Source organism: Engystomops pustulosus, chromosome 7 (assembly GCF_040894005.1).
Source record: "Engystomops pustulosus chromosome 7, aEngPut4.maternal, whole genome shotgun sequence".
In the NCBI taxonomy this organism is placed as follows: domain Eukaryota; kingdom Metazoa; phylum Chordata; class Amphibia; order Anura; family Leptodactylidae; genus Engystomops; species Engystomops pustulosus.
Window position 1 is genome coordinate 115253397 of NC_092417.1, and position 26811 is coordinate 115280207.

Sequence of the window (26811 nt, forward strand, 5' to 3'; positions counted from 1 at the left end):
AACTATACTGTAGATATAAAATTGTTTTTTATACTACCAAATGTCACTAAATTAATTCCATATACTGCATGTACTAATACATAACATGGACTAATACATAACATTTGTATAGGAGTATCTCATACAACCAAAGGCTGCAGGGGGCACCCGCACCAGGAAGCACATAGGGGAGCCAGCTCCAGGAGTGTCACATCATTATACAGGCTGTCAGTCATGTGTATAGCAGTATCTCATACACACACAGGCTGCAGGGGTGCCAACACCAGTAGTCAGTTAGGCACTGGGGGATATGCCTCCCACTCATGAATAAGCTGGACAGCTGCATATGATAATGGATCATTTGACCCATCTCAGGTCATTTGCATACAGCTTTAGTACCTGATAGTTTAAGCTTACAGGCATCTAGAGGGACAATGTAGGGATAGGGGCAATGATTCCTAATGACAGTTTATATAATGTATTTAGTTTTGTGGGTTAATTTGCCTGACAGGTTCTCTTCAAGCCATCCAGACGTGGACTTGCTGGTGTGTTTTGGATAATTGAATAACCCAAGTTTGCTACAGCTTGAGGTCATGCAAAGATGGGATTACATTTCCCTTCAGGATTCCATTTATAACAGTAAGTATTCCAGGTCCTGAAGCAGCAAAGCCCCAGACCATCACACTTCCACCACCATGTTTTATTGTTGGTATGATGTTCCTTTTCTGAAATGCCTTCCATTCATTTGGTATATGTATAAAGAAATGCAAGACAATACTTGTAATTATCTGCTTTAATAAAGTTTATCTGATTTTAAAAAAAAAAGTTATATTTTAGTCTCTTCACTCCAGAGTCTTCTCCCAAAAGTCTTAGGGATCATGAAGATGATTTCTGCAAAACTAAGTTAGACCATTATAATTTTGTTGCTCAGCAGTGTTTTTCATCTTGGAACCCAAGAAGACCATTTTTGCCCAGTCTCTTTCTTATGGTGGAGTCATGAAAACTGATGTTAACTGAGGCTTGCAGTTCTTTGGAGCCACCACTGTATTGCTCATTATAACACCTTCATTTACTTATGTAATGTAACATCTAATTGTTTCAGATAACCCTTCTGTTTAGATGAAGTAATATTTTGGTTGTTCACAGTTCAGGAGCTATCAAGTTATATAACTATTTGCGGCTTTTGCTCAACCTGACTGTCACCATATAGATTCTGCCATCCTTGGTACTTTTCGGAAATGTAATATTTTAAATCAAGTATTTTTGTTGCTAAAAGTTTATTAACAACCAACTTTATGGGAAAAAAACTGTTTTCTAAAAATGTTTCTGAATACCGTAAATAAAATGTAAATGCCACTTAATAACAGTCCTTGAGGACCCTGATTTCTTCTCCAGAGATAAATCCCTGTAAATTCTGAATAATTAAACTGCTGATATGATAGAAAAACATAGTCTATTCCCCAACAAACACCACATTGGTGATGGATTTATTGAGCTTCAGTGTGGCATTCTATATCAACTTAAACCCTTCAGTGACAGAGATGCTCCAGGGATCACAGTATACGCTAAAGGCATGCATATACCTAATGGCTTTGCTGTGTCCTCACTTTTTTAGGAGATGTCAGAACACTGCTCTGCCTGAAGGCACATTCATTTGAATGGGCTATAGGGAGCCTTAAGGCTTAGCAATGTTTAGAGCATACGCACTATTTTAGGTATATCAATTATGTCAGACTCTGTTTACTTTGGTATGAAAGTAAGTCTTCCGTCCAGAAACAATAACATGTACACAAATGACTACAAAGTTCTTTAAACATTTATTCGTATTGCTTCCTATAAAATATCAAGAGGTGTAAACACTTTACAAAAGACATTCCCAGCTTGATAGAAAACAAAATAATAATAGTACACTTAAAGAATTGTTTTAACAGATTTTGATAATGATTGCATTCTCTCATGTCAGCGGGCACAGCGCCAAGCACTTGTTAGAGGCAGTGGCTGCAACCGGACAAGTGGCATGTGTGTGGTGAACACAGTATAGGACCATTCATCCAGAGAAAGGTGGAGACTTCACTCCTGACAAACACTTTTAAGTGATTGGGTTATTATTTTCTAGTCATTTCATTTTGGGTAAGCTGGTTGACAATGGTATATCTCTTGCTGGATCATAGCTGCCTAAGGTGAAACTTTGCCAAATACAAGGATAGAAAGGTTTTCCTTCTTTACCCTGATCGGATCTGCCACAAATATGGTTTCCATTCATTGCTTATGATTGCATATAATGTCTGCATCCTAAGACACAAGGCTACAGGAAAAATTACACATTACATTTACTCAAATGAATTTTCCTAACAAAAAGGTCTAGGACATCTACCACCAGGATGAAGGATTGTAAACCAAGCACACTGACATACTGGTGTGTGCCCCTCTGGCAGGATACACTCTTCTTTCAGCTTCTTGTGCCCTGGTTTTTACAAAAAGGGCTTTAAAAATTATGCAAATTAACATAACAACGAGCGGATCGTGCCAAAGGGGGCACTTAACAGTTTGTCAGTGGGATTGGTTTATAATCCTTGATCTTGGTGGTAGATGTCCTTTAATAAAACCTATTGTTTGTTTGCTCTTTAAAAACTGAATTAAGAACAGTCTCTGTGTTATGTACATGATAGACTCTATGTTAGGTATATATTTTAAGTGAAACTCCAATCAAAAGATTTTTTGACCTTATGACAAATGGATGTAAAAACTTTTGCATTTTCTGGGAACAAGCATTAACAATAAATCTTCATTGCAGACACCTTCGATAACGTATCATTGCAGCCTTGGGCTAAAGATCAGTAAATTACCAGCATTTAGAGGTCTCAGTGGGTAGAGAGGTCTATTGAAATGCAGAATTGTTTGTAAGTCAAGTGTCCTTATAGGGAACCTGTCATCAGCAATTGGCCTAATAAACCACTAACAGAATATTGTCAAGCAGTGTAATACCTTCTGTTGTTTGTTTCTTTCATGACCAGTGTGGTGGCATCATCCTCAAAATCAACTTTGAAGTGAGATGTAAATTGTAAGTGAGCTCTGAATGCCTCCTGCTCTGTGATTGAAATCATCCATTGGACTTCAGGAGATCTGCATTGTGATGTCTCTGGATGCGGGTCCATCAATTACAGTGATGGGGGCTTTTATAATCTCCGCCTCCTTGACTTTATACAACCAATTTACATCTCACTTTAAAGTCCATTATCTGGATGATGCCATCACACTGGGCCATGTAAGAAACATCATCTAGAAGGTGTTCAGCTACTTGACAATACTGGTAGAAGTTTATTAGATTAATTTAACTCGGGGACTACCATTATATTATTTAGCAAACCTAAAAACCTAAAGACAATGCTGACCTTGGTAGTACCAGACAAGGCCACTTGTGCAGATGAGCTGATGTACCTGAGTATTGATAATTGTGGCATCTTCAGTCCGATTATCTGTTAGGCTCCACTGTTCAAAAAACTATGGGCTTGGAATGGGAATGCTAACATTAAAAAATATTAATTACCTCCACCTTCTGGTTCAGTGTCTGTCAGGTACATTAATGTCTCCACTTTATGTGTCAAAGCAGTGATAGGAGATAGGCAATTATTGGCTGAGTAGAGTCATCACTGCAGCGAGCTGACTTTTCCAGACATTTGTGGAAGCGTAAAACTCAGGAACTGTGTAAACTGAAGAGACTACGCATACCTCACCTACTGCCTAGTGATTGGCCGAGGGAAGCTGCGCATGTACATTAAAACAGTGAACAAGACTCAGAGATGAAATCATGTAGTCAGAAGTGAGTGTGGGATGAGGGAGCGCTGAGATCAGCTTACTGCATGACACTACGACTTGGGACTCTTTCCTGGCAAGGTGCCAAGCACATTTTTAACCTAACTTTTTATGTGTAAGGCAGATCTCATTAGTTTTATAAAAGAAGCTTGGGGATCAGTGTTATAATTGCTATACGACACTGTTATTAGGTTCAATTGTTAAAACGTGACGACAGTTTCCCGTTAATGCCCCTCCTGGGAGATGGCCCGATTTTCGGTTTTTGTGATGATCCTGATTCCTCAGTCCTCCTCTTCCCGACATACATTATAAGGAGCACAAATAGTGGGGATACTTGTAGAGGAGAATTAATACATTTTCCGATAATTTCTTCATAATTCCAGGGTATCATCTACAAATTACAACCTATTGGCAGGTAGGTCAACTTTGTGTCGCTCAACTTAGCTAATTCAGAAGGTCACTTCCGTAGCCAGGCACAAAGTTAGCTTATTCATCCTTCTCTTTTAGATTTTCCAATTCTTTCAAAATGCTACTGAGATCAAAAGGCAGAGGCAAGGAGACATCATCCTCTTCCCAGTAAGGGTAGCACCGAGGCCTCTGGTCCACGGGTAAAGACTTAACCAAACTGCATCTGCACCTTAAATTAAACATAGAAACCAAGTTTAGCATCAATTGTACAAAGACTTCTGATGTTTTATAAGCAAGGTCCTATAAATCCACCTTCTTTATAATAGAAAACTATGAATACAACAAACGTGTTCTGGCAATTAAAAAAAATAAAATGATGCAGAAATAAATCAAAATTATTTTTGTATTTAAAGTGTTTATCTCTCTAGTCACAAAAAATAATTGAGAAATCAGGTAAATGATAAGAGATTGCTGAATATACTGTCCCTAATAGATAAATACATATAAGAACTGTGTTTAGACTTTTGATTAGTGATAAAAAAAATACCCAATAACTGAATAGATGTGATTAAGTGTCACATATTGGAAAGTAACTGTAGCATACTATGACTTTTTCCCGACACAAGAGAGTGCAGCAAGTGATTTTATTCCCACAGGGGTTGATGGAAGCAGATTTTCTGCCTGAAAGCCTTTAATGTTGACCTACTGACTTTGGTGAAAAGGACAATGTAGCCATTAAAGGACTTTGACTAGGTCAATAAATAAAACACACAGAAGCTATGCCAAATCTATATACATATATACAGTAAATAACAGGTACAAACTACATTGACCTGGACTTCTCGCCTTCTACATCACATAATTCTTATGGTACAAAAAGGACTACAGTGAAATAAATGTCAGCTCAGAACAATTCAGAAGGGTACATTAGGACTCTAGTACAGGACACCAAGAGAGAAGTTTGGTATTGTGTTCATCTTTGCAGGTTGTGAGGTGTCACATCTACATTACAACCATTATAAGACTAAGAATCTCAGTTGTGGAACTTCAGATCAGGTAGTGTAACACGTTGCTTTATTTCCAATGAGGGAGATTTGGGGAAAGTAATACACTTTCAAGGTGCCAATCATCTTTGTCTTGACCATTATTTTATATTATTGATACAATTTAAGAAAAAGCCGATTGCCATCTGTAAACTGGAGTTTTTCCCCCAAATTTCCCTCATTGAGATAAAGCAATGCGCAAAATTTATTAAGAGTCAATGTTCTCAAGCCAGGGAAGCAGGGATTAAGACTAGGGCGCTACATGCTACTGTCTTTTTTTAGGAAATCAGTTGATCTTTTTGTAGCTGAGTTCTCTAGTTATTCCTCCTAGACATTAATGTATTAATTGGAAACTGGTTAGTACTATACTGCGGGATGTCCCTGCATATTTCCACTATGTCCTATCAATGGTTAAAGTACCAGACGATGTACAAACACCACTTAGAGTAAAGGGAGGAAGAAAACAACAAAGTTATAAAAGGAAGGGAGATCCTGAAGTGTTATTATGAGCTGTACTGAAATAGACATGGAGCGGTGAACTTCAAAGAATTGGTTTAAAGTTAAAACGTTATTTTCCATTATAAAACTAAAATGTTATAAAGTCACTGGTGGAGCTACAGTACAAATATATCCTTGACCTCAAATAATATCAGTTTTCCATGGTTTGAGTTTATCCCTAACCAGGCCACTCATGGAGAGCACATAGATAAGCGATGGCATCCGAGAAGTAGCCGTATTAATATTATTGCTTTAATAGAAATAGCGACAAGCTATTAGTTTAATAGAAAGGCTTCTCATTTTCTTCCCATTCCCATCCTTCTGCACTGGCATACAGCCCAGTTACTGTACATCTGTTGTCTTTGTAGAAGATTATACAGGCTCATTGTTGGCAAGAAAGTAACACTATGTAGGGAGTCGGAATAAGTAACAATGATTTTGCTAAATCTGAAATACACTTTATTATATTGGGCAATCCATTTGCTAGAGAAGATACCGGTTGATGACACTACAGGGACTAGCTATAGTTTTTGGGGAACCAGGCAGTTAAGGTTGAATTAAAGTACAGTAAAGGTAGAAATTGAAATCAATGAGCTGTGAGAGGTGCCTCAGAATTGACTATTTTATACTAACTCTCTTACAGGGTGCTTAAAAATGAATTTCGTTTGTATGTCAAACAACCCTTTTATGACGTAAGGAATTTACTGTACCTGAGTATGCTATGTATCAATAAAAAGTAAATCCTTTCTGCACTCTAGTCTATAACCAGCCATAGAAAACATTCAGTTATCAAACTCATCATTATTTAAACAAAAAAAATCAACCCATATAAAGTCTGACTACACTTCAAAGAGAACCCGAAAATTTCCTCTGGACAAGCTTCTCTAGATCAGAATAAAATAAACATCCAAAAGCAAAATGAATCTCAATGAAATCGCCATATCTGTCTGAGAAAAAGTCATGTGATATAAAAAGGAGCAGTGCTGTAGGGAATTGTTACTAAGACACATGACTATAGCATTATATACATGCATACTACTGTGAAGAGCCTGGAATATCTTACTACTCCTTTACCTTGTTTCCCTAATCCATGAATGTCCATGGACCATTATACAACCTGGCATTACTATGAGTTCATTCAGTCAGAAGGTCATCTTCAAATGAGTCAGTAGAAAAGATGCGGGTATTCAGATTATAGATAATGAGGCTCATTTACTCACCTGTCCGACAGAATTTACCGAAAGTGCATTGTCCGACGATAATGCACTGTGCCGCCGCAATTCACTAAGATTGTGCGCCCGATATCCTGCATATGTCGCTTCCCCACTCAGGTCCACCGGAGTTCACCATCTTCTTTGTGGTGCATGTAAATGCATTGTCTTGCGACACAATACGATAGTTAAATCTCGCGCTCAGTCCCCCAATTCCTGTCACATGAAAGCCAGCACAGCTGCGCCAAAATCCGATCGGGTGCGACACAATGCCAACGCAAACACCTGTCACAGCCATGCAAAACCCAAAAATGTCAGAAAGTCAGACGAAAGTGTGCACGCGGACCCTTAGCAAATAAGCCCCAATATGGTAATCACATCAGGTGCCCCAAATTAATAGAGAGTCACTGTGGGGATCATGGAGGCCTGGATAGCTGATATAAGCTTAAGATAGACAGTATATCATTAGATGAACAGTATGTAGCAGTTCCATTGCTCTTAATGGGTTAACCTGACCATTTAGTACATATACACAAGTCTGATCTGAGTTCAACTGCCCAATTCTTTTGTTCTCACTATACTCAGCTTCCGACATTTGCAGTCTCCTCTATCCTCTTCCAGGACACATGCTCTGCTCCACGTGCATGTGTTGGCCGAGACAGCCATCAACCAAATGCCTTCAGCCCCATTTCCACTATGTAATAAAATGACCTTGTGAAATCCCATGCATTTTGTAGCTTGATCATCATTTAAATATCATATATGCCCTTACGCTTTATTTTTGGCTACCATGCTCCTTTTTTTCTCTTAGGGTTTGACTATGCTTTGTAATGCAGCCAAAACCATGACCCAGGTAATCAATTGCTCTTCTATCTGTGTTCTAACATGAGAATCATCTGCTGAGGCACAGCATCAAGACCCTAACCAAATAGGGAGAACAAGGCACCCTACAGATAAAATGTGTCACCCAGTTTATCAGCTCCACATATAACAAGTTTTAGGGCTTTTTCAATATGGGGACGGATTGCAAATATCCCTTTCTTCTTACTAAGTTGTTTGGTCCATCATGTTGTCCAGATCATTGGTCCTGTGGTAGAAAGCATACATCAGAGTACATGGGTACAAAAACCCTATTGCTTCTTTAATTTAACATAAAAAATGAATAGTTCTTAATGGTGTCTGCCTCTTGGGATTTATAAATGGACTTATAACACGACTTGTGTCACCTCCTGAGCCAGTGTCATGATGTTCTTTATTGTCTCCTCATGGTCCTCTACACTCACATGGTCGTACATAACACGCTTGCCGTGGAATCACCGTATAACATTCTCATATATCTGCTCCGTTCACGATTCAGCTAGAGATAATAGCATCTGTTAACATGCACTAAGTACTATCACAGAGCACATCACTTCATAAATAATAAGATTAGCCGACCTGAAGGCCCCCGCAGAAAGAGTAATGAGTTTAAATGTTTCTCATTAGTTATTTAAAACAAGGGGATTAAAGGGACAGGCAGTGGGTAACCAGCGACAGGCCTTCTGGCATGAATACACTGACGCTGGGTAAAGAGATTTGGGGAGAGTGAGACACTTAACTTCTTCACTGCCAGTTGGGCTGTTCAAATCCTATAAAATTCAACATTTTACAGAAAAATGTGCAGCCTTACATATTTCACATGCAGGCAGTAAGAACCATAAGTCATAAGAACCAGGAATAACAATAAAGCTACATTGCAGTCACCATTGATACAACTGATCATTGTAGCCTAGAGCTTAAGTACAGTAAATTACCAACATCCAAAGGTCCGTTTGCAACTAGGGGTCGCCTGTTGGTCGGGTGTTCTTAAGGGTTCATTCAAATAGACATACGGGGGACGTATATATGGCCGCAAGCTTGCGCCCCCCATAGCCAGCAATAGGCGCCTGGAGCGATACGGTGCCACACACATGTCATCCCTTCCTTCTCTCCAGCGTGCCGTTTGTGTGAATGTAGCCTAAGTCAGGGACCGTCTGTACACAGACCAGCTGCTTTAATTTCCACTATACCTTAAAGGGAATCTACAACCAGGATGAAGATCTGTATGCAAATGAGCCTGAGGGGCTTCAGGTTCCATAGGTTTAAATGTAGCCTGGAGGTCCTCAGGCTCATTTGCATACAGTCTTTAATCATGGTGGCAGGTGTCCTTTAACTCTGTGTATTTGCTTCACCTGATTTTGGCTCAAAATAACGAATGCAAATAACTAAAGACATAACAGAGATGTGAACTGGCCCTTGATCTTATAGCCACAACATTTCATGACGTCTATCAGGTGATGGGAGCCACAGAAACCCATTTTCCCTGCTATGGCATGGCGGTGGTGCTAACTGCGGTGCCAGTAAGGCCCATTCCACACTTGCGAGTGTGATGCGATGAACTTGCATCACACACGCAACGTGTGCTGCACAGACCGCACGGCCCGAACGCTGCAAATCGGAACTGAACTCAGCATGTCAGTTCAGTTCGGGTTTGCAGCGTTGGGGCCGTGCGATCCGGGCAGCACGCGTTGCAAGTGTGATGCAAGTTCATCGCATCACACTCGCAAATGTGGAACGGGCCTTACACAAATAACTTAGATACTGCAGAATCTACTGAACTGAAGGCCTTGGCTATCAGTTTTAGACATACTTTGTTGTGATCTGTGACCATGTATTAAGAATGACATATACTGCATGCAGGGCTGGCATTAGGGGGATTTGAACTGGGCAATTGTCAAGGGCACCTTCCCTCACGGGCCCCCTGTCATTGGTGTGCCTTCGGTGGACACCATAATGATTCACTCTGGGACAGAAGCAGGGGAACTGGAGCATCATGTGTAATTATCAGTAGCTTTTTTCTTGCAATAATAATAATCCTTATTTATATAGCGCCATCAAATTTTGTAGTGCTTTACAAATCATAGGGGACATATTCAAATATAAGATTACATTACAGAGTACAAACAGTCATATGGAACAATAGGAGTGAGGGCCCTGCTCGCAAGAGCTTACTGTCTATGAAGATGTGGGTGACACAAGAGGTAAAAGAGCTTGTATAATGGTCCAGCCATTCTTTATAAGGGAACAGTATAAAGTAATTTAATAAATAAAAATTCTGCTGCTTGACCAGCAAAGTCCAAGGTGAAAGTGACTGCAGAGAAGCTTGGAATATATCTGGTGTTTGCCGGATAACCGACAGGAGGAGGACATAGGATGGTTTAGTAAAGGGAGAGTTGCCATTTGGAGTGCGATAGGCTTGCCTAAAAAGATGGGATTTAAGAGCATGAAACTATGAAACTATTGGTTGGCTATTAGTCCTGAGAAGGGCATTCCAGAAAACTGGTGCAGCTTGGGAGAAATACTGGAGATGTCCATGAGAGGATAGAATTAAGGTAGAGATTAATCTAATATCACCGGCAGATCGAAGAGCACGGGTTGGGCGATAGACTGAGATGAGAGGAGAGATAGGGAGGTGCAGCATTATTCAGAGCTTTGTGGATGAGTGTTATTATTTTAAACTGAATTAGGAAGGAGACGGGCAGATTTTGGATGTGTTCACACCTGATGTTAACGCATGTGTTTTCAAATGCAAAAATAGATAAATAGTGCCAAGATATCACAACAGTTATGCAAGAAGCAATTTCTTATGATCAATATGCTTTTTCTACAAAAAGATATCATAATGTCAAAATATTCCAACAAATCCAAGCAAGATTGCTTTATAAGTGTCCAAATATATGGGCACTCCATGTACAATATGGGATGTCTTCTTCTCCCACAGACCCTGCTCGTATTATTAGGGGGTGAAACTACTTTAGCTAAAGTGAGTGTTAATTATAAGCCTGCAAGAGAGTCAATAAAAGGTTAATGTGAAGTCAGAGGATAAATTATTCCCCAGCATTGCCTCACTCCCCATTCTAAATGACCAACATTATACCTCCTGCTTTAATCAATAGATTTTACTGTAATGCTCTGAGCATTGATCTGGAAAATGCCAAGTATTCTGATGACGTGTTTCTCAGTGCCATGGAAGGGACTATATAACTCATCCCAATCTATTTTTTTGGAGCGATACTCATGACAGAAAAGGTTACATTTTGGTGGTGATCATAATGCATATGGATCTGTAAATACTAATTCTGGGAAACAACTACTTATTAAAGGGCAGCCTTTCCAGAGCTCTTCCCATAGATTGCAGGCACAGATACAGCTTTGTGTATTTGAAATATTCATGATTTATTTACATATTTCTTCATTACTTTCATCTGTTTAACTTCAGGGGGTGCAATGGTCCCTATAAATTAAGGTCTTACGGCATTACATTGATTGAATATAACAGTAGTAAACTCATATCTTTGAGTGTTGGCATTGGACAACGTCATATACATTACATATGTGTGTGTATATATGTAAAAAATACATTTTTCAGTAACCTTACCTCTAACTCCCCATAGTATATATATTTTTTCTCATGCAAGGCAGGTGACATGAACCTCTTTCATAATAGAAGCCATTCTAACAGCTGATTAACTCTATGGGGCTGACCATTGACCTTGGTCAGATGGTGGTCACCTGAAACCTGGACACCTGAGCACAGTGAAGAAATGTGTTAGTTCAGTGTGTCAATGCTATAATATGGTCCTCCCACAGTGGTTTGGGTTCAAAAGCAGCATATAAGGTTCCTCTGTTGCCCACTGCACAAGGCTGACCTAACAATAGGGTATATGGTTTCAAAGCAGACTAAAGTACTACTGGTATAAAGATCCATACAAAGCTTCCTTTATTTTCATGGCCAAACAATACAAACAAACGTTTCTCATTTGTTCTGCTGAGTTGGCCTGTACTTTCATGTGGTCTCAAAGAAGAGACCTTAAGCAAAATCCCATAATGGACATATAACTCTCTATATAAGCTGCTTTATTGACCTACTGACTGTGGCTACAACTCTGGAACTAAGAATCTTGCTACTTTAGGTATTGTTTCCAAGGAATGAAACACAAGATACACCTGAAAGCCGAATTTTTTTTTCACATGTTGAGGGAACTACCTTTATTTTGTTGAAGAGACAGTCATCCATTTATTCTGACCACCATATTTGCAGTCCAGAGATATTTTGCCTTTAGAACTCACCTCATGGATCCCCTGCTGCTCTATTCTCAACACTGCCTAGGTCCCCTGCCGATCTGCATGGATCAATATTGTTCTTCATGGTCCAGCAATGAGGTCTAAATCCAGAAGGTGGTGATGATGGCAAACACTAACAGTTATAGGTCACTGTTAGGCCACATGTACACAGCTGTATTGGGGCCATATCACGGGTCCCATAGAGGTCCATTACACCCAGGACATTGTGCATTGTGACAGACACTTGTCCTATCTCTGGACCGATTTGCGGCATAGTTGCTCACATTCCTAAGGAGAGGAGAAGGTTAGGAGCACTCACCAGGAGGCAGTGTGCTCCACCTGGGTTCCGACATGGTGCAGCACATGGTCATGTGCATGAGGCCTTACGGTGTTGACATGCCCCTGTGCTGCAGTATCATCAATAGAACAGGAAGTGCAGACAGTGGAGGACTGGGCAGCATCAGGAACAATCAACGGGGCCTTGAGTGGAGGCCAACAAGGCCATTTTACAAATAATTTAGATGGAGTATGAATGTAACATGTAAATATTATAAAATATTTGATGCTAATACTTAATACAATACAGGTAGTCCCTGGGTTACGTACAAGACAGGTTCTTAAGTTTACTTTAGCTGACTTTGCATGTTAAGTCAGAAATTATTTTTTGTCTCACTGATAATTGTTTTTAGTAATGTCATGGGAACAAGGATGATCAGTAAAGCTTCATTACAGACACTTTACAGCTGATCGCTGCAGCCTGGGACTACAGTAAAGCATCCGGAGAGCTTCACCAGGGGACACAGTGGGCAGAGAGGCCTGTCTGTAACTAGGAGTCTTTGTTTTTTTTTTGTTTGTGTTTTTTTTACTGGAACACCGGCATGTCAAGCTTCATGAAGATATTTGGGGAGAAGACTCTGACAGCTAATAACTGATACGGTAGCTAAATTTACTACCACGCAAGTGCTAGATTTCCTTTAAGAATGTCTAGTCTTACTTTACACCTCCTAGTAGTTGACTTAGTTTCGTGAGAAAAATATGCCTGATTTTGGCACATTTTTGGCACACTCAGATCACACCCTCATTAACCAAGGTCCTGCACCTTTTGTTGCCAAAATGTCTAAAACCCTAGATAAATGCGGTGAAATGTGTTCTAGACAATATTTTCAAACAAACTGCTAACAGATTGATAAATATATATTCTAAAATATGTACTTTAGGTGATCATACAAAATAGCAGGAGTAAAAGTAGCTACAGCCTAGCGTTAGAGGTAGGTGTTAGAGGTAGGTACAACACTGACTGATTCAACGATTCTAACTGTATTATACAATAATCCTGCTGGGATATTTGTATTATATCAATGAATCATTGCTAATTTGTTCCAGTTTCACATATCACACAGAAACCCAAGATTTTATTTAGCTCAATCATTGGGAAAGAAATAAACGCAGGCTCCAATTGTACAATGTATAAAAACATTAAGGCATGTACACAAAAAGTTGGGTAACTAAACTCACAACAAAAACAAAAAGTCACCTGTGGTAACAAGGGGTTAACAATAAAAAAGAAATAGTTAATTTGAATTGGCATGCATGGTGCAATTTGATCATAGTCAGGACTGCATTATTACTATCCATGGGGAGCAGCCATGCACGCTCGTTGCACACTTACAAGTCTGAGGCAGGAGGACATTTAACACATCAGGGACCCCGTCAGCTTATCAGATCAACTAATCAATACCATTGACAATAGCTCTGTCTAAAAGCATTGTCATTGCCCCTGAGTAGATGGGTAAAAGAAGCCACTTCACTGTACATTACCTTTGACCGTAATACTACCAGAGACCCTAGAGGCCCAGAGATGCTTCTTCCACCTAACTTGCCTCTTCCAGATCTGCTGTGGAAAAAGTGACCCTGGAAAGTAGAGAGCTTTGCCTCGAGTCCCTTAGGTGCATACTAGAGAGAATCAGGTCATTTCTCTTTGCCACCTTAACTCTACCGCATGTTGCCGGCCTGGTATAAATCTCAGATGAACGTTGAGCAGAACAAGACACAGTGGGATACAAATGGAGTCTTCGTGTAGCTAGCAGACACACGGAGACATGAGAGTTACCTGCAGGGATCCTTTCCCCTCTGCCTGACACACACCTGGAGACCCCCAAAAGACATCTACGACAAATTTCATCCTGCTGCATTTAACGCTCTAAAAAGCAACTTGATTGTGCTCCTTTCTTGTCAAGATAATTCCAATAGACAGGAGACTAGAGACTGGAAATCTTAACAGTCTCACCCAAAGAAGGGGCTACATACAATCCCATAATATTACCTGCATTCTCAATCCTTAACCCCTATGGTAATCCTTCTTCTCTGACTTCTTATTTTTACATCTATACTTGTTGTACAGTTACTCCCTCATAGAATCAAAGCGTCCAGGAACATTTTGATGTAAAATGGCATCTGATGGATATTGCCGCACTGATCTATTAGGCTTTCAGGTTCTTACAAATGAACAGATAGAATTTTTTATCTGTTACACCAACAGACCAGGAAAGTGTGATGTCACCGAGAATGGGGCTTTCAATATACATGACACAGTCAATATACACTCACCAGCCACTTTATTAGGTACACCATGCTAGTAACGGGTTGGACCCCCTTTTGCCTTCAGAACTGCCTCAATTCTTCGTGGCATAGATTCAACAAGGTAATGGAAGCATTCCTCAGAGATTTTGGTCCATATTGACATGATGGCATCACAGAGTTGCCGCAGATTTGTCGGCTGCACATCCATGATGCGAATCTCCCGTTCCACCACATCCCAAAGATGCTCTATTGGATTGAGATCTGGTGACTATGGAGGCCATTTGAGTACAGTGAACTCATTGTCATGTTCAAGAAACCAGTCTGAGATGATTCCAGCTTTATGACATGGCGCATTATCCTGATGAAAGTAGCCATCAGATGTTGGGTACATTGTGGTCATAAAGGGATGGACATGGTCAGCAACAATACTCAGGTAGGCTGTGGCGTTGCAACGATGCTCAATTGGTACCAAGGGGCCCAAAGAGTGCCAAGAAAATATTCCCCACACCATGACACCACCACCACCAGCCTGAACCGTTGATACAAGGCAGGATGTTGATGTTGTTGTTGTTGATGCCAAATTCTGACCCTACCATCCGAATGTCGCAGCAGAAATCGAGACTCATCAGACCAGGCAACGTTTTTCCAATCTTCTACTGTCCAATTTCGATGAGCTTGTGCAAATTGTAGCCTCAGTTTCCTGTTCTTAGAAGAAAGGAGTGGCACCCGGCGTGGTCTTCTGCTGCTGTAGCCCATCTGCCTCAAAGTTCGACGTACTGTGCGTTCAGAGATGCTCTTCTGCCTACCTTGGTTGTAACGGGTGGAGATTTGAGTCACTGTTGCCTTTCTATCAGCTCGAACCAGTCTGCCCATTCTCCTCTGACCTCTGGCATCAAGAAGGCATTTCCGCCCACAGAACTGCCGCTCACTGGATGTTTTTTCTTTTTCGGACCATTCTCTGTAAACCCTAGAGATAGTTGTGCGTGAAAATCCCAGTAGATCAGCAGTTTCTGAAATACTCAGACCAGCCCTTCTGGCACCAACAACCATGCCACGTTCAAAGGCATTCAAATCACCTTTCTTCCCCATACTGATGCTCGGTTTGAACTGCAGGAGATTGTCTTGACCATGTCTACATGCCTAAATGCACTGAGTTGCCGCCATGTGATTGGCTGATTAGAAATTAAGTGTTAACGAGCAGTTGGACAGGTGTACCTAATAAAGTGGCCGGTGAGTGTATGTCTATGTAATAAGATCAGAGCTGGCTCCAGCTCTTATGCACGGTCTTATGCCCACCGCCCCCGAGCAGCTCTGGGCCCCGCAACTTGCCCAGATGTGCCCAGTGCTGGTGCCGGCCCTGAATAAGATTGTACTATGACAGCAAATGAAAAAAAAAAAAACTGTTCACACTCAGGTTGTGGACACAGTAGGGAGTCTCCATCTGCTTTGCAGAATGAATCCAGAGATCCCTTTTCTCCTGTCACATGCCAAAGAATCCTGAGGTCCAGAGAATTGCGCGGCTTGTATACAAGCAAAAAACAAACGAAAAGAAATCCTGGTATGGGACAATAGTCCCAGAAAACATTGACTATCTGCATGCTGGAACATTCTATAGAATCAATAGATTTGAAAATGACACTTCTTATTTGATAATAAAAGCAAAGTAAGGAATAAAGAGTGGAACACATGATCCCATTGATGAAACGGTACACTGGATCCTATGCGGAGAGACAGTTGAGAGACAGAGTTTACATGAAGTGAAGTGGAGAGGGACATAAATGTTCAGAAATAAAACAATCCTCTCTCTGTGGGTTCGTACTCTTTAAATAAGCTCTCTCCAATTGTCAGCTCCGTTAATTGCTCAGTTGATCGGTGGCACAGTTGCAATAATCAAAAGCATGGCACGCTCCATTCCTTAGACAAAATGTAATAAGCAGTTGGTGTCGTGGGATTGATGCTGTCAAGAAGTTTGTTGTTTTCCCTGCGTGTCTTGTTTGTTGCTGGTAATTAGATAGACAAAGTAATTATTGTTCACATTCCTTTGCTCTATTTCTGTCTGCCTCTCTTGGCAATCTTTGGCGGTGTATTAACCCATGTACAGCATGGTGCCGAACTATAACAGCGAGACAGTTATAATGAGGCAGACAACAAAGTATGTTAAGTTTTCCACTTACTATATAACGGGAGATGGATACAAAAGCTAGAAAGGGTCATTTCATCACATCAGCTATTCTACTACTACTGTATTTTTAAGAAACAGGTATTTGAACCTGTATCCATGCTTAGTAAATTGGCTATGTTCACTATAGTCCGGCCTTACATTCATAATGCATTGTTGGATTGGTGGTATCATTGATATCACCTGCACCTAACCGACCACACTGTAGACACCACCCTAAGGTTCTGATGAATATTTAAAAAGAGAATAGATAAAGATTCTCACACAGTTACCAGTTTGGTGTTGCAAGGTTTACGGAGTACAGTTTGGATATTTGCACAGTACGAGCTAGACTTTAGAGACCAGTGCCAGGCAGTCTCTGAGCTTGTACAAATCAGACCACACAAGGAATATTAGGCATACTTTTGGGCACCAGTATGTGATAAGAACATAGCTAGTAGGGGTGCGTCACTCTGAGTATGTGCCTTATTCTATGTGATTGCCAAATATAGCCGATTGCTGTGCTCAGCTATCTCCGGAACTCACAGTCAGTGAATGGAAAAGCCGGGCGCATGCTTGCCGCACCACCAATTACCACCAAACCATGGGGACCCATTCTCATGATGTTCCAGCAGTTGGACCCTGTAGTGCATAACTTATAAACAATCACTTGAAGAGAATAGGTGGATTAATAAATAGATAACAAGTTATGAAACTTTGTATTATTCAGTTCAGTCCCCCTTTGGTGATTTTTTTACACCTAGGCTGGGGGCAGCCACTAAAACTAGAAGAAAGATTTATTTGTCATTGCCATAATCAGGGATTTTTTTTTACAGTAATGGAACACTGGACCACGGTATTGCAATGAACTTGCAGAATAAAGAAAAGGTTATGCCACATACAAAATACATTGAACATTTATACATTCATATTTATGTAATGCAAAAAAAAATTTTGGGTGGCATCTACTTCATATCTATGTTCTGAATTAACTAAAAAGCTTGAAGAGAGTCCATCAATACAAGATCTCAGCATGTAGTGTATGCTACCATTTCCACAACTGGTGCTAATAGCAATGGATTAACAATTGCAGGCGAAACTTCGGAATTACGGCCAATCCACACACGATGTTCTACTTTTTCATTGCCATTTTTATTGTTGAGTTGATGTAAAAGGTATGACAAAACACCACAAATACTAGACAAAACTTACACACATCTCTCTCTTCCATTAGACCTCGCTATAGTAAACCCTTAAATCCACACTCTACTTGTAACTTTTTGAAAGCTCTTCCATCTCCAATTTTAAACCACGGAGGTAGGGGGGTATTTATCATATTCTTTTTTTTCTTTGCGCTTCTGTGAAAACTTTATTTGGTGCAATGTTTTTGTGAATTTTTTATGCACCCAACAAAGTTTGCCACAACCAAGTGTTCCAGTTTTGCTGAATTATGAAAGAGAAGGCAGAGATACTTAATGGCTTTTTTAGCTCCATTTATACAATGGAAGAAAGAACTTCTGTCGTGGGAGGTGCAGTGCGGGTCAGGCATCCTGTAATATACAAGACTGGCTGAATGTAAACATAATCCAATCTAAGCTCAAGAAAATCAATGCGTACAAGGTTTCCTGACCAGTCTTAAAGTCTTAAAGAACTCAGTTCTGTTATTGCTGTATCACTGTATAAAATCATCAGGGATTCCCTAATTTCTGGTACTTTGCCAAGGGACTGGTGCAAGCCGAATGTTGTGCCAATATTTAAAAAAGGCTCTAGAACTTCTCCAGGCAATTACAGGTCTGTAAGCTTAACTTCCATTGTAGGGAAAATATTGGAAGGGTTAGTAAAAGACTATATACTGGATGGAGTATGTGACATCAAATAGTATAATAAGTGACAGCCAGCATGGGCTTACTAAGGATAGAAGTTGTCAGACTAATCTGATCAGCTTCTATGAAGAGGTGAGCAGGTGCCTGGATGGAGGAGCTGCTGTGGATATTGTGTTCTTGGACTTTGCAAAGGCATTTGACACTGTCCCTCATAGACGCCTGATGGGCAAAATAAAGTTTATTGGTTTGGCAGAAATCATTTGCAATTGGATTGAGAACTGGCTGAAGGATCGTATCCAGAGAGTTGTGGTCAATAATTCTTACTCAGAAGTGGTATGGACTCTCAGGATAGGGATGTAAAATTACCACTGTACAAGGCATTGGTACGGCCTCACCTAGAAAATGCTGTCAAGTTCTGGGCTCCAGTCCATAAAAAGGATGCCCTGGAGCTGGAGAGGGTATAACGAAGAGACAGATGCAACCAGCTATGAGACAAATGAGAATTAGAGACAGTGTATTAGTGTATTCTGAACATACACTAAGTAGTTTGAGTAAGTACCCAGCCAAACTTTTTTTTTCTAGCAGAATGGTGCATAATATTTGGGGACACAGGTAATCTGGTCTTCTGGAGATGCACTGCATTCTATACTTTGGTAGATGTAATTTTCTGAAACATTCTACTAGATCACTCTAAATATACACTTTTATCTCCTAATGAATCATTTCTATATATTTAGATATTCCATGAAGATAAAAAATGTTTGTTGGCCACAATATAGAGCTGGAATTCCTGAGAAAGCCTCTCACCGAGTGTTCCTTTGTGTATGCACCTCACTTCTAAGTCACCTGCTTGGTATCGCACAAGGGCATCTGATCTAAAGCTGATGGTTTGTTAAGCTCATGATAAGGAATGTGGTTTGATGCTGTACTTCTTTGTGTCAATATATTGAAGTGCTGTGCAAATCAGAAGAGGTAAGATAGTCTAATAGCCTTGTCAGATGTGAACAGATGTAAACAGCTTTGTTCATGTTACACTCTTCCAAGGAGATGCAAGATATCATCATCAACCACTTCATTTTCATTCAATGGCCGACATTTGTTAAAGCCCCCACACTAGTTTTTTGTTTGACTTTACACGTTCTTTTCAGTGCAAACTGCTTGTAGATATATCTTTAAAAATTGTCTGCGAAACAAGTGTCTACTGGCTGCACTATATCCGACGCAGCTCAAAATTCTGCACTGAAAGGGGAGTTCCGGTTCAGCACATTTATCATGCAGTGTTGCACGCCCTACGTTCAAGGGGTACCAAAAAAAACATTGTCGTGCTTTATCAGAGCAGTGCAGGGAATGCTAGATTCATGCAGAACGTGCAGCGCAATTCATGAATATGGCACACTCTGCACGGTTTTTGATAATTTTGGGCCAAAATGTTTAAACTGCAATAATGTGACTAGTTGCATAAGCATTTACATGCTGATGAGGTATAGAAAGAGCAATGTATTGTGACTGTTAGCTGGAGGCAAGAGAGTCCAAACATCCTTGATACATATGAGTATAGTTGTGTGTGTTTATCTGCATGGCTAAAGCAGCACCGTTCCTTGCACGGAACGGATGCCAGTACCTCATTAAAACGCCAGCCAGTTTGGCAGGGGCTGATATGTTACTTACTGCTCACATCTGTGGTTAACGACTGCACGCTTCTGCTTCCCGATAAAGAGAAAGGCCTCACTGCCAGGGCACTTAATCAATGGGATAATGGAATGAATCAATACAAAAGGCTTTCTTAGGAGGTCTTAATTAAGAAAACACTCACAAATACAAACGACGACTTCAATGTATCGACAGGAGAGGGGCGAACGAAATGAAACCTTTATTAGGGAGTTCTCCTGCGTTTACACAGCTGATTGGACTTCTCCGTATGGTTATGCACAAGACATTGAGATACTGCATAGCTGTATAGAATGTTAAATTTTGAGTAGAGTAAATTTGTCAAATTATAGAATTTAGTGAATAGTGAAGAGGGGATGATTCTTTTACCACTACTAATATGTGTTTACACTGATGGTATGGCTCAGTTTCCCTGTAGGTCCCATGGGCATAATTATATACTCATCCCAAACGCCCTGTACCTATGCAATATGCTAACATAATACATACAGAATTATACTTTTTTTTTAGATTTGCCAGTGTTCTTACTGATATAGGTGATCTCTAACTTCCAATGAGTAATCACCCTGCCAGGACATTTTCATGAATATAAGATTAAGGCAAATACATGAAAAAGTAATATAGGTACAGAAACCAAGCCTTCATGTGATCTAGCACTGCTAAACTGTGCAGCATCAAGATGTGAAACACTTAGTGAGCTGTTCCCAGAGAAAAGCCTTATGTTAACCTTTTCCCTGCCAAAGACATATCTCATAAGTCACATATCTCACTCACAGGGTGGCACCTCTGTGGCCCAGGATGTCCAGAGATATGTTCTTAGGGCTATGACTTTGGATTCTTGGCACCTAGAATCTCAATTCTTTTTGCATCTTACAAATCTCTGTCACTTTAAGTTAATATTTCATATTCAGTTGCACCTAAAAACACATTGTTAGATTCATATGAAGGAAGTGAGATTCTACGGGTCCGAAGTTACAGCCCTCTGAAGTGCGCGTCCCCCCTCAAGGTTGTTTCGTCAGCTGGATAAAGGAAAAATTTGAGAAGGGAGCAGAAAAGAGTTGATCACACCTCTCAGATAAAGAAAATACTTATTTTTTTATGTTGCTAAATTTAAATAAGGAATAACATGAACTGTTGTTCATGTTATTTACCCTCACCTACACAGAACAACCTGAGAGCAAAATTGCAATCACTTTTAAACTTTCAAAATTCAAAACTTTCAAACACCAACAGCTATGCTACATACATACATTCCTGGTATGTAATTGGATGACCTGAAGCATATGATTAGTCACATGTTTGTGACATCACTCAAGGTCCTAGAGTTTTTTCATGCAGCTGGGACTGCTGCACCCATTAGGCTACGGATAAGGAGCATGCACATCTTCTATTAACCATCTAGATACTGATTCCCATGGCAACCAAACAAACAAAGACAAAGCCAGAGGGACAAGGAAAAACCCCTGCTAGCAGCCAAACGGCTGCATATAGTTAATGAGAGAATTGTTTATTTTAGGTTAGTGCAGAGTTAGACAAACACTTTTTTACTTTACAGTTGCACTTTAAAGGGAACCTGTCAGGGTGATTTGGGATACTTAATCACCTACAGGAGTGAATTTATCAAAGCTTGCTGTGTAATAGTGAAAACATACTCTTGCCCATAACAGAAATAGATGGCGCAGAAAGGGTGACACACTTGTAGCCCTCCCATGGCCTTCAAACAGAAGATGTTCCCCCTTCCAGATGAAAGATGCCACACGGCTTTGCAGATTCTGGAAAAATATACATGGTACATACATTGGTTACTGCAGTTTTGACCATGCCCTGAGCGGTGGCCCACCAAAGCTAGAAGGGGTAGTATATTCAATAAGTAGTAATTAACAATAGATCATGAGATGCAAACTACCAGATAATCAATCTCCGATGCAACCCGGAGGGGCTGTGCTGCGGTGTCTGCTGTTGGGGCAGATGTTTGATGGGGAGGATGTTTGATCTTGACCAATTTATTCTAAGCCCTAGGACCGGTAGTTTAGTGAAGTAAATCACCCGGTTTGATTTTTAGGAATATGGGGGAGGTTAATGTGAAGTATTGTTATATGTTTAATGAAAATGTTTGTATTTTTCATATACTGCTAAATGCTGAAAACTAAGATGAGGCCAGACTATGTATGAAGATTGATAACAGAGCCCTGTGCAGTGAAAGAATGTGGCCTTGGCTGATTTACGATACTGCCCACTACAAGAAGAAACAGCTTAGTTTTTGCGATTATCATATTATAATTTACTAACCAATGAACTATGGACATTACTTCTTATCTTTAGCTAACCACGCCAGGTCCAGCCCACTGAGGGTTTCTGTAAAAATCCTTTGTGACGTGAATAAAGTATCACATCTGCCTAGCAGTTCGCAGAGATTTAGATATTATGCCATACAATGTCTTGGTCTAATTTCTTCTGAGCTCAAATCTGTGACTTTTATCAGTTATTAGAGAACCTGAGGTTGTGTGAACAAGGACATAACTTGACATTAAATTTAATATTCACCTCTGTCCTCGCCTGCGCCTGCGTGTTACGGCAAGTGAAGCCAGAGTATTAGAACGGTAACTACACTAGTATGAAGAATGCACAGCGAAGCCGGGAAACCATTCTGGCTTCACTTCCTGCATTGCAAAAGGAGACGCTGGTGTGAGATTCTCTGATGCGAATCTGATGTGCCTAATTTTTTAACATATAAAAAGTAAAAAAAAAGGTTGATTTGAGGCACTAAATCACAGGTCCATAAGTACCTTTAGTTGGTTTAGGCTCCCAAATCTGCCCGATAGGTCTTCTTTAAAGCCCTATTCCTGTCAGTGTCCACATAAAACTCTTATGATTTTCTGCCATCTTGAATAATGAGTAATGGCAGCTCTTACATTTGCTCTGACATTAGACGGATGCCTCTTTAAAGTTATGCCTGGTGCTGAAGCTTTGGGGGAATCTTTAATATTAAGTTAACATATTTGTGCAGAGAACTCACTAAGGGATTGCTCACAATTAATTGCATCCATCAGCCGAAGTGTTCATTAATTATTCCAACTTTCCCTCTCGCTGTTTGATATGGGCATTGCCAGACCAGCTCCTTCTGTTTCTGCTTTCCAGTGGCTGGTTAAGAATAGAATTACAATCATATCCCTTTTCCCTAATGGTATCTGCCTGCGTGACACACCGAAAGCTGTGAATACGGAAGGATAGTTTAGAAAATATCATGTGCTGGATCCAAAAATCTGTTTATCTTGTGTCATGTCTCATTATCACACACAGAGCATTTCAGTAGGATGTTCTAGATCAATGTATCCAATGTTTCTAAGCCAAGAGCCTTATGTAAATAAAATGATGTATCCTCAAGACTATCTACCGTATATACTCGAGTATAACCCGACCCAAGTATAAGCCAAGGCCCCTAATTTTACCACAAAAACCTGGGAAAACCTATTGACCCGAGTATAAGCTGAGGGCGGGAAATGCATTGGCCCCATAGCATATAGCCAGCACCTGCCCCCCAGTATATAGCCTGCCAGCCCATATTCCCGAGTATATAGCCAGCCCCCTGCCCCAGTATATAGCCAGCAGTGTGGTTAGCCGGAAAGGTGAGTTTTGATATATTTTTTTTACTTGAGTATAAGCGGAGTTTGTGGGTTCAGCACATTTTTTTGTGCTGAAAAACTAGGCTTGTACTCGAGTATACATGGTACTTAAATAAAATACAGCACGAGTGGAGTGCAATGGTCCCATAGAAAGATTAGAGGGGATTTAAATATTTGTCACAGGTTCCAACAGTACAGAGCTCAACAACAATAGTCTTGTTTTGACCAGATTAATTATTGTAATGATGAATCTGTCGCAGTTTGAGACTCAAGTTCTATTTTAGACCTGCTTTTAGCTGGTCATCATCCAACTATATGGAGCGTGGACTATATTACAGCTGACCATGCTCCCTTTTTCTGGACACCATGCCCTTTGCATAAGGTCAGACAAGGGGGCATTATATCGATTCACATGGCTAAAATTCTTCATTCTAGATGTGTTATACATAATCAGAAGAAGCAATACTATATTAACCAGTTCGCGACCGCCCGCCGTGTATTCACGGCGGCGGTCGGGTCGCGCTGCATGGAGAGGGCTCACGGGCTGAGCCCTCTCCATAGCCGGTAAGTCTTTGCTGCATATTGCTAGCACCGATCGCGGGTGCTTTCACAGCGATGGCTGCCGGCAAAGCTGCCGGCAGTCTCAAAAAGATAGCGGCACATGGGCGCCGCCATCTTACCTGTGACGTCATCGGGGGGGCGGCGATCCGTCTCCATGGTAGCCTCGGGTCTTCCGAAGACCCGAGGCTATTTCGTTTTAACCCCTTCATTGCTCATAGCACATTGTAATGAATGAGGAGGAAATTCCCCATAAACTGCCATACTGTATTATGGCAGTATATGATAGGATCGATCAGACAATCTAGGGTTAAAGTACCCTAGGGAGTCTGAAAAATAGTAAAAATAAAAAAAAGTTTAAAAAATAAATTATAATAAAAAACCCTAAAATTTCAAATCACCCCCTTTCCCTAGAACTGACATAAATATAAATAAACAGTAAAAATCATAAACACATCAGGTATCGACGCGTCCGAAAATGCCCGATCTATCAAAATATGATAAGGGTTTTTCAATGCGTTTAACCCTGTAACGGAAAATAGCGCCCAAAGTCGAAAATGGCACTTTTTTGCCATTTTGAAAAATATAAAAAAATCTATAAAAAGTGATCAAAAGGTCGCACAGTCCTAAAAATGATATCATTGAAAACATTATCAAATTTCACAAAAAATTACACCACCCACAGCTCCGTACACCAAAGTATAAAAAAGTTATTAGCGCCAGAATTTGGCAAAATAAAAAAAAAAATTTGTACAGGAGGTTTTAATTTTTGTAAATGTATGAAAACATTATAAAACCTATACAAATTTGGTATCCCCTTAATCGTACCGACCCAAAGAATAAAGTAGACATGTCATTTGGGGCGCTCAGTGAAAGACGTAATATCCAAGCCCACAAGAAAATGGCGCAAATGCGGTTTTTCACCATTTTCACTGCATTTGGAATTTTCTTCCCGCTTCCGAGTACATGGCTCGGAATATTTAATACCATCACTATGAAGTGAAATTTGTTACGCAGAAAACAAGCTGTCACACAGCTCTTTACGTGTAAAAATAAAAAAGTTATAGATTTTTGAAGGTGGGGAGTGAAAAATGGACATGAAAAAACAGGAAAGGGCCCGGTCCTTAACAGGTTAAGGAATATATTCATCACCTTTCAGAGTCATTTACTTATGAGAATAATTGAAACAACAGAACATTGTAGTGTTCATGACTAGCTAGAGGAGGCACACACCAGTGTGTTGGTGTGTTTGGTTTACAATCCTTGTGCCTATTGGTAGATTTCCTTTAAGCTCTCCTGATCATTGTTTTTCTATGGCCACAAAAAGTCTCTATTGGCTGTGTCTCCACCAGATAGACGCGTGTGTAGACTATATATTCTCAGTAGAATGGTGACAAATGTCAGTAACTTGTCCTAACCCCGTAAATACGTACAGAACATGGATGACACACTGGGGGTCATTTACTAAGGGCCCGATTTGCATTTTCCCGACGTGTTACCCGAATATTTCTGATTTGCGCCGATTGTACCTGAATTGCCCCGGGATTTTGGCGCACGCGATCGGATTGTGGCGCATCGGCGCTGGCATGCGCGCGACGGAAATTGGGGGGCGTGGCCGAACGAAAACCTGACGTATTCGGAAAAACTGCCGCATTTAAAAACCGAAAATGTGTCGCTTGGGACGCGCTTACCTTCACCTGGTCCAGCTCGGTGTATTCCGGCGCGTTCAGATGCATTTCAGAGCAGCAGCGCCACCTGGTGGACGGCGGAGGAACTGCCATCATAAATCCCGGCCGGACCCGAATCCAGCGCAGAGAACGCGCCGCTGGATCGCGAATGCACCGGGTAAGTAAATCTGCCCCACTGTGTTCCATAGATGTCTATTGGAGTGCAGAACTCCAGACAGCCAAAAATAAGACCCACTCTGAGTATTTTTTATAACGGGCACTAGGCTCAGACATCGGGTCGGGGAATCCTCAGCTGTATGCATCTACCCATAGGTGCAGTAAACTGCAAAAAAAAAAAAAAAACCCCAGCGGAAAAAATAAGTGGTATTCAAGAGGGCGTACTCTTAGTTCAGAGCTAGGACAGTTCAGTCCCAAGTTGTGGACCCTTCATAACAGGCCAAATGGAAAATGAAATACTTCAATGGTGATAGCTGAACCTCCCGAGCAATGAACTTGAGACCTGACCAAAATCTACTGGTAGAGCACAAATGTCAACACTCCTAGAAACTGGGAAAATAATAACATGAAGCAAGTTATTATCGGTATGGATGTATATTTACATGTGTGATGCTTTGGTTTA

The 26811-nt window shown here is 40.5% G+C and overlaps 1 protein-coding gene across 2 annotated transcripts in view; it reads right to left on the bottom strand.

The window, feature by feature from the left end:
• Positions 1 to 1783: 1783 nt before the first annotated feature.
• FTO (FTO alpha-ketoglutarate dependent dioxygenase) overlaps positions 1784 to 26811 on the bottom strand; it is a 209695-nt gene continuing 184667 nt past the window's right edge. For both annotated transcript variants that reach the window (XM_072117657.1, XM_072117658.1), the window contains one exon: positions 1784 to 4429. In XM_072117657.1, the coding sequence (XP_071973758.1) occupies positions 4279 to 4429 (151 nt within the window). In that variant the 3' untranslated portion in view covers positions 1784 to 4278. The remainder of the gene's footprint in view (positions 4430 to 26811) is intronic.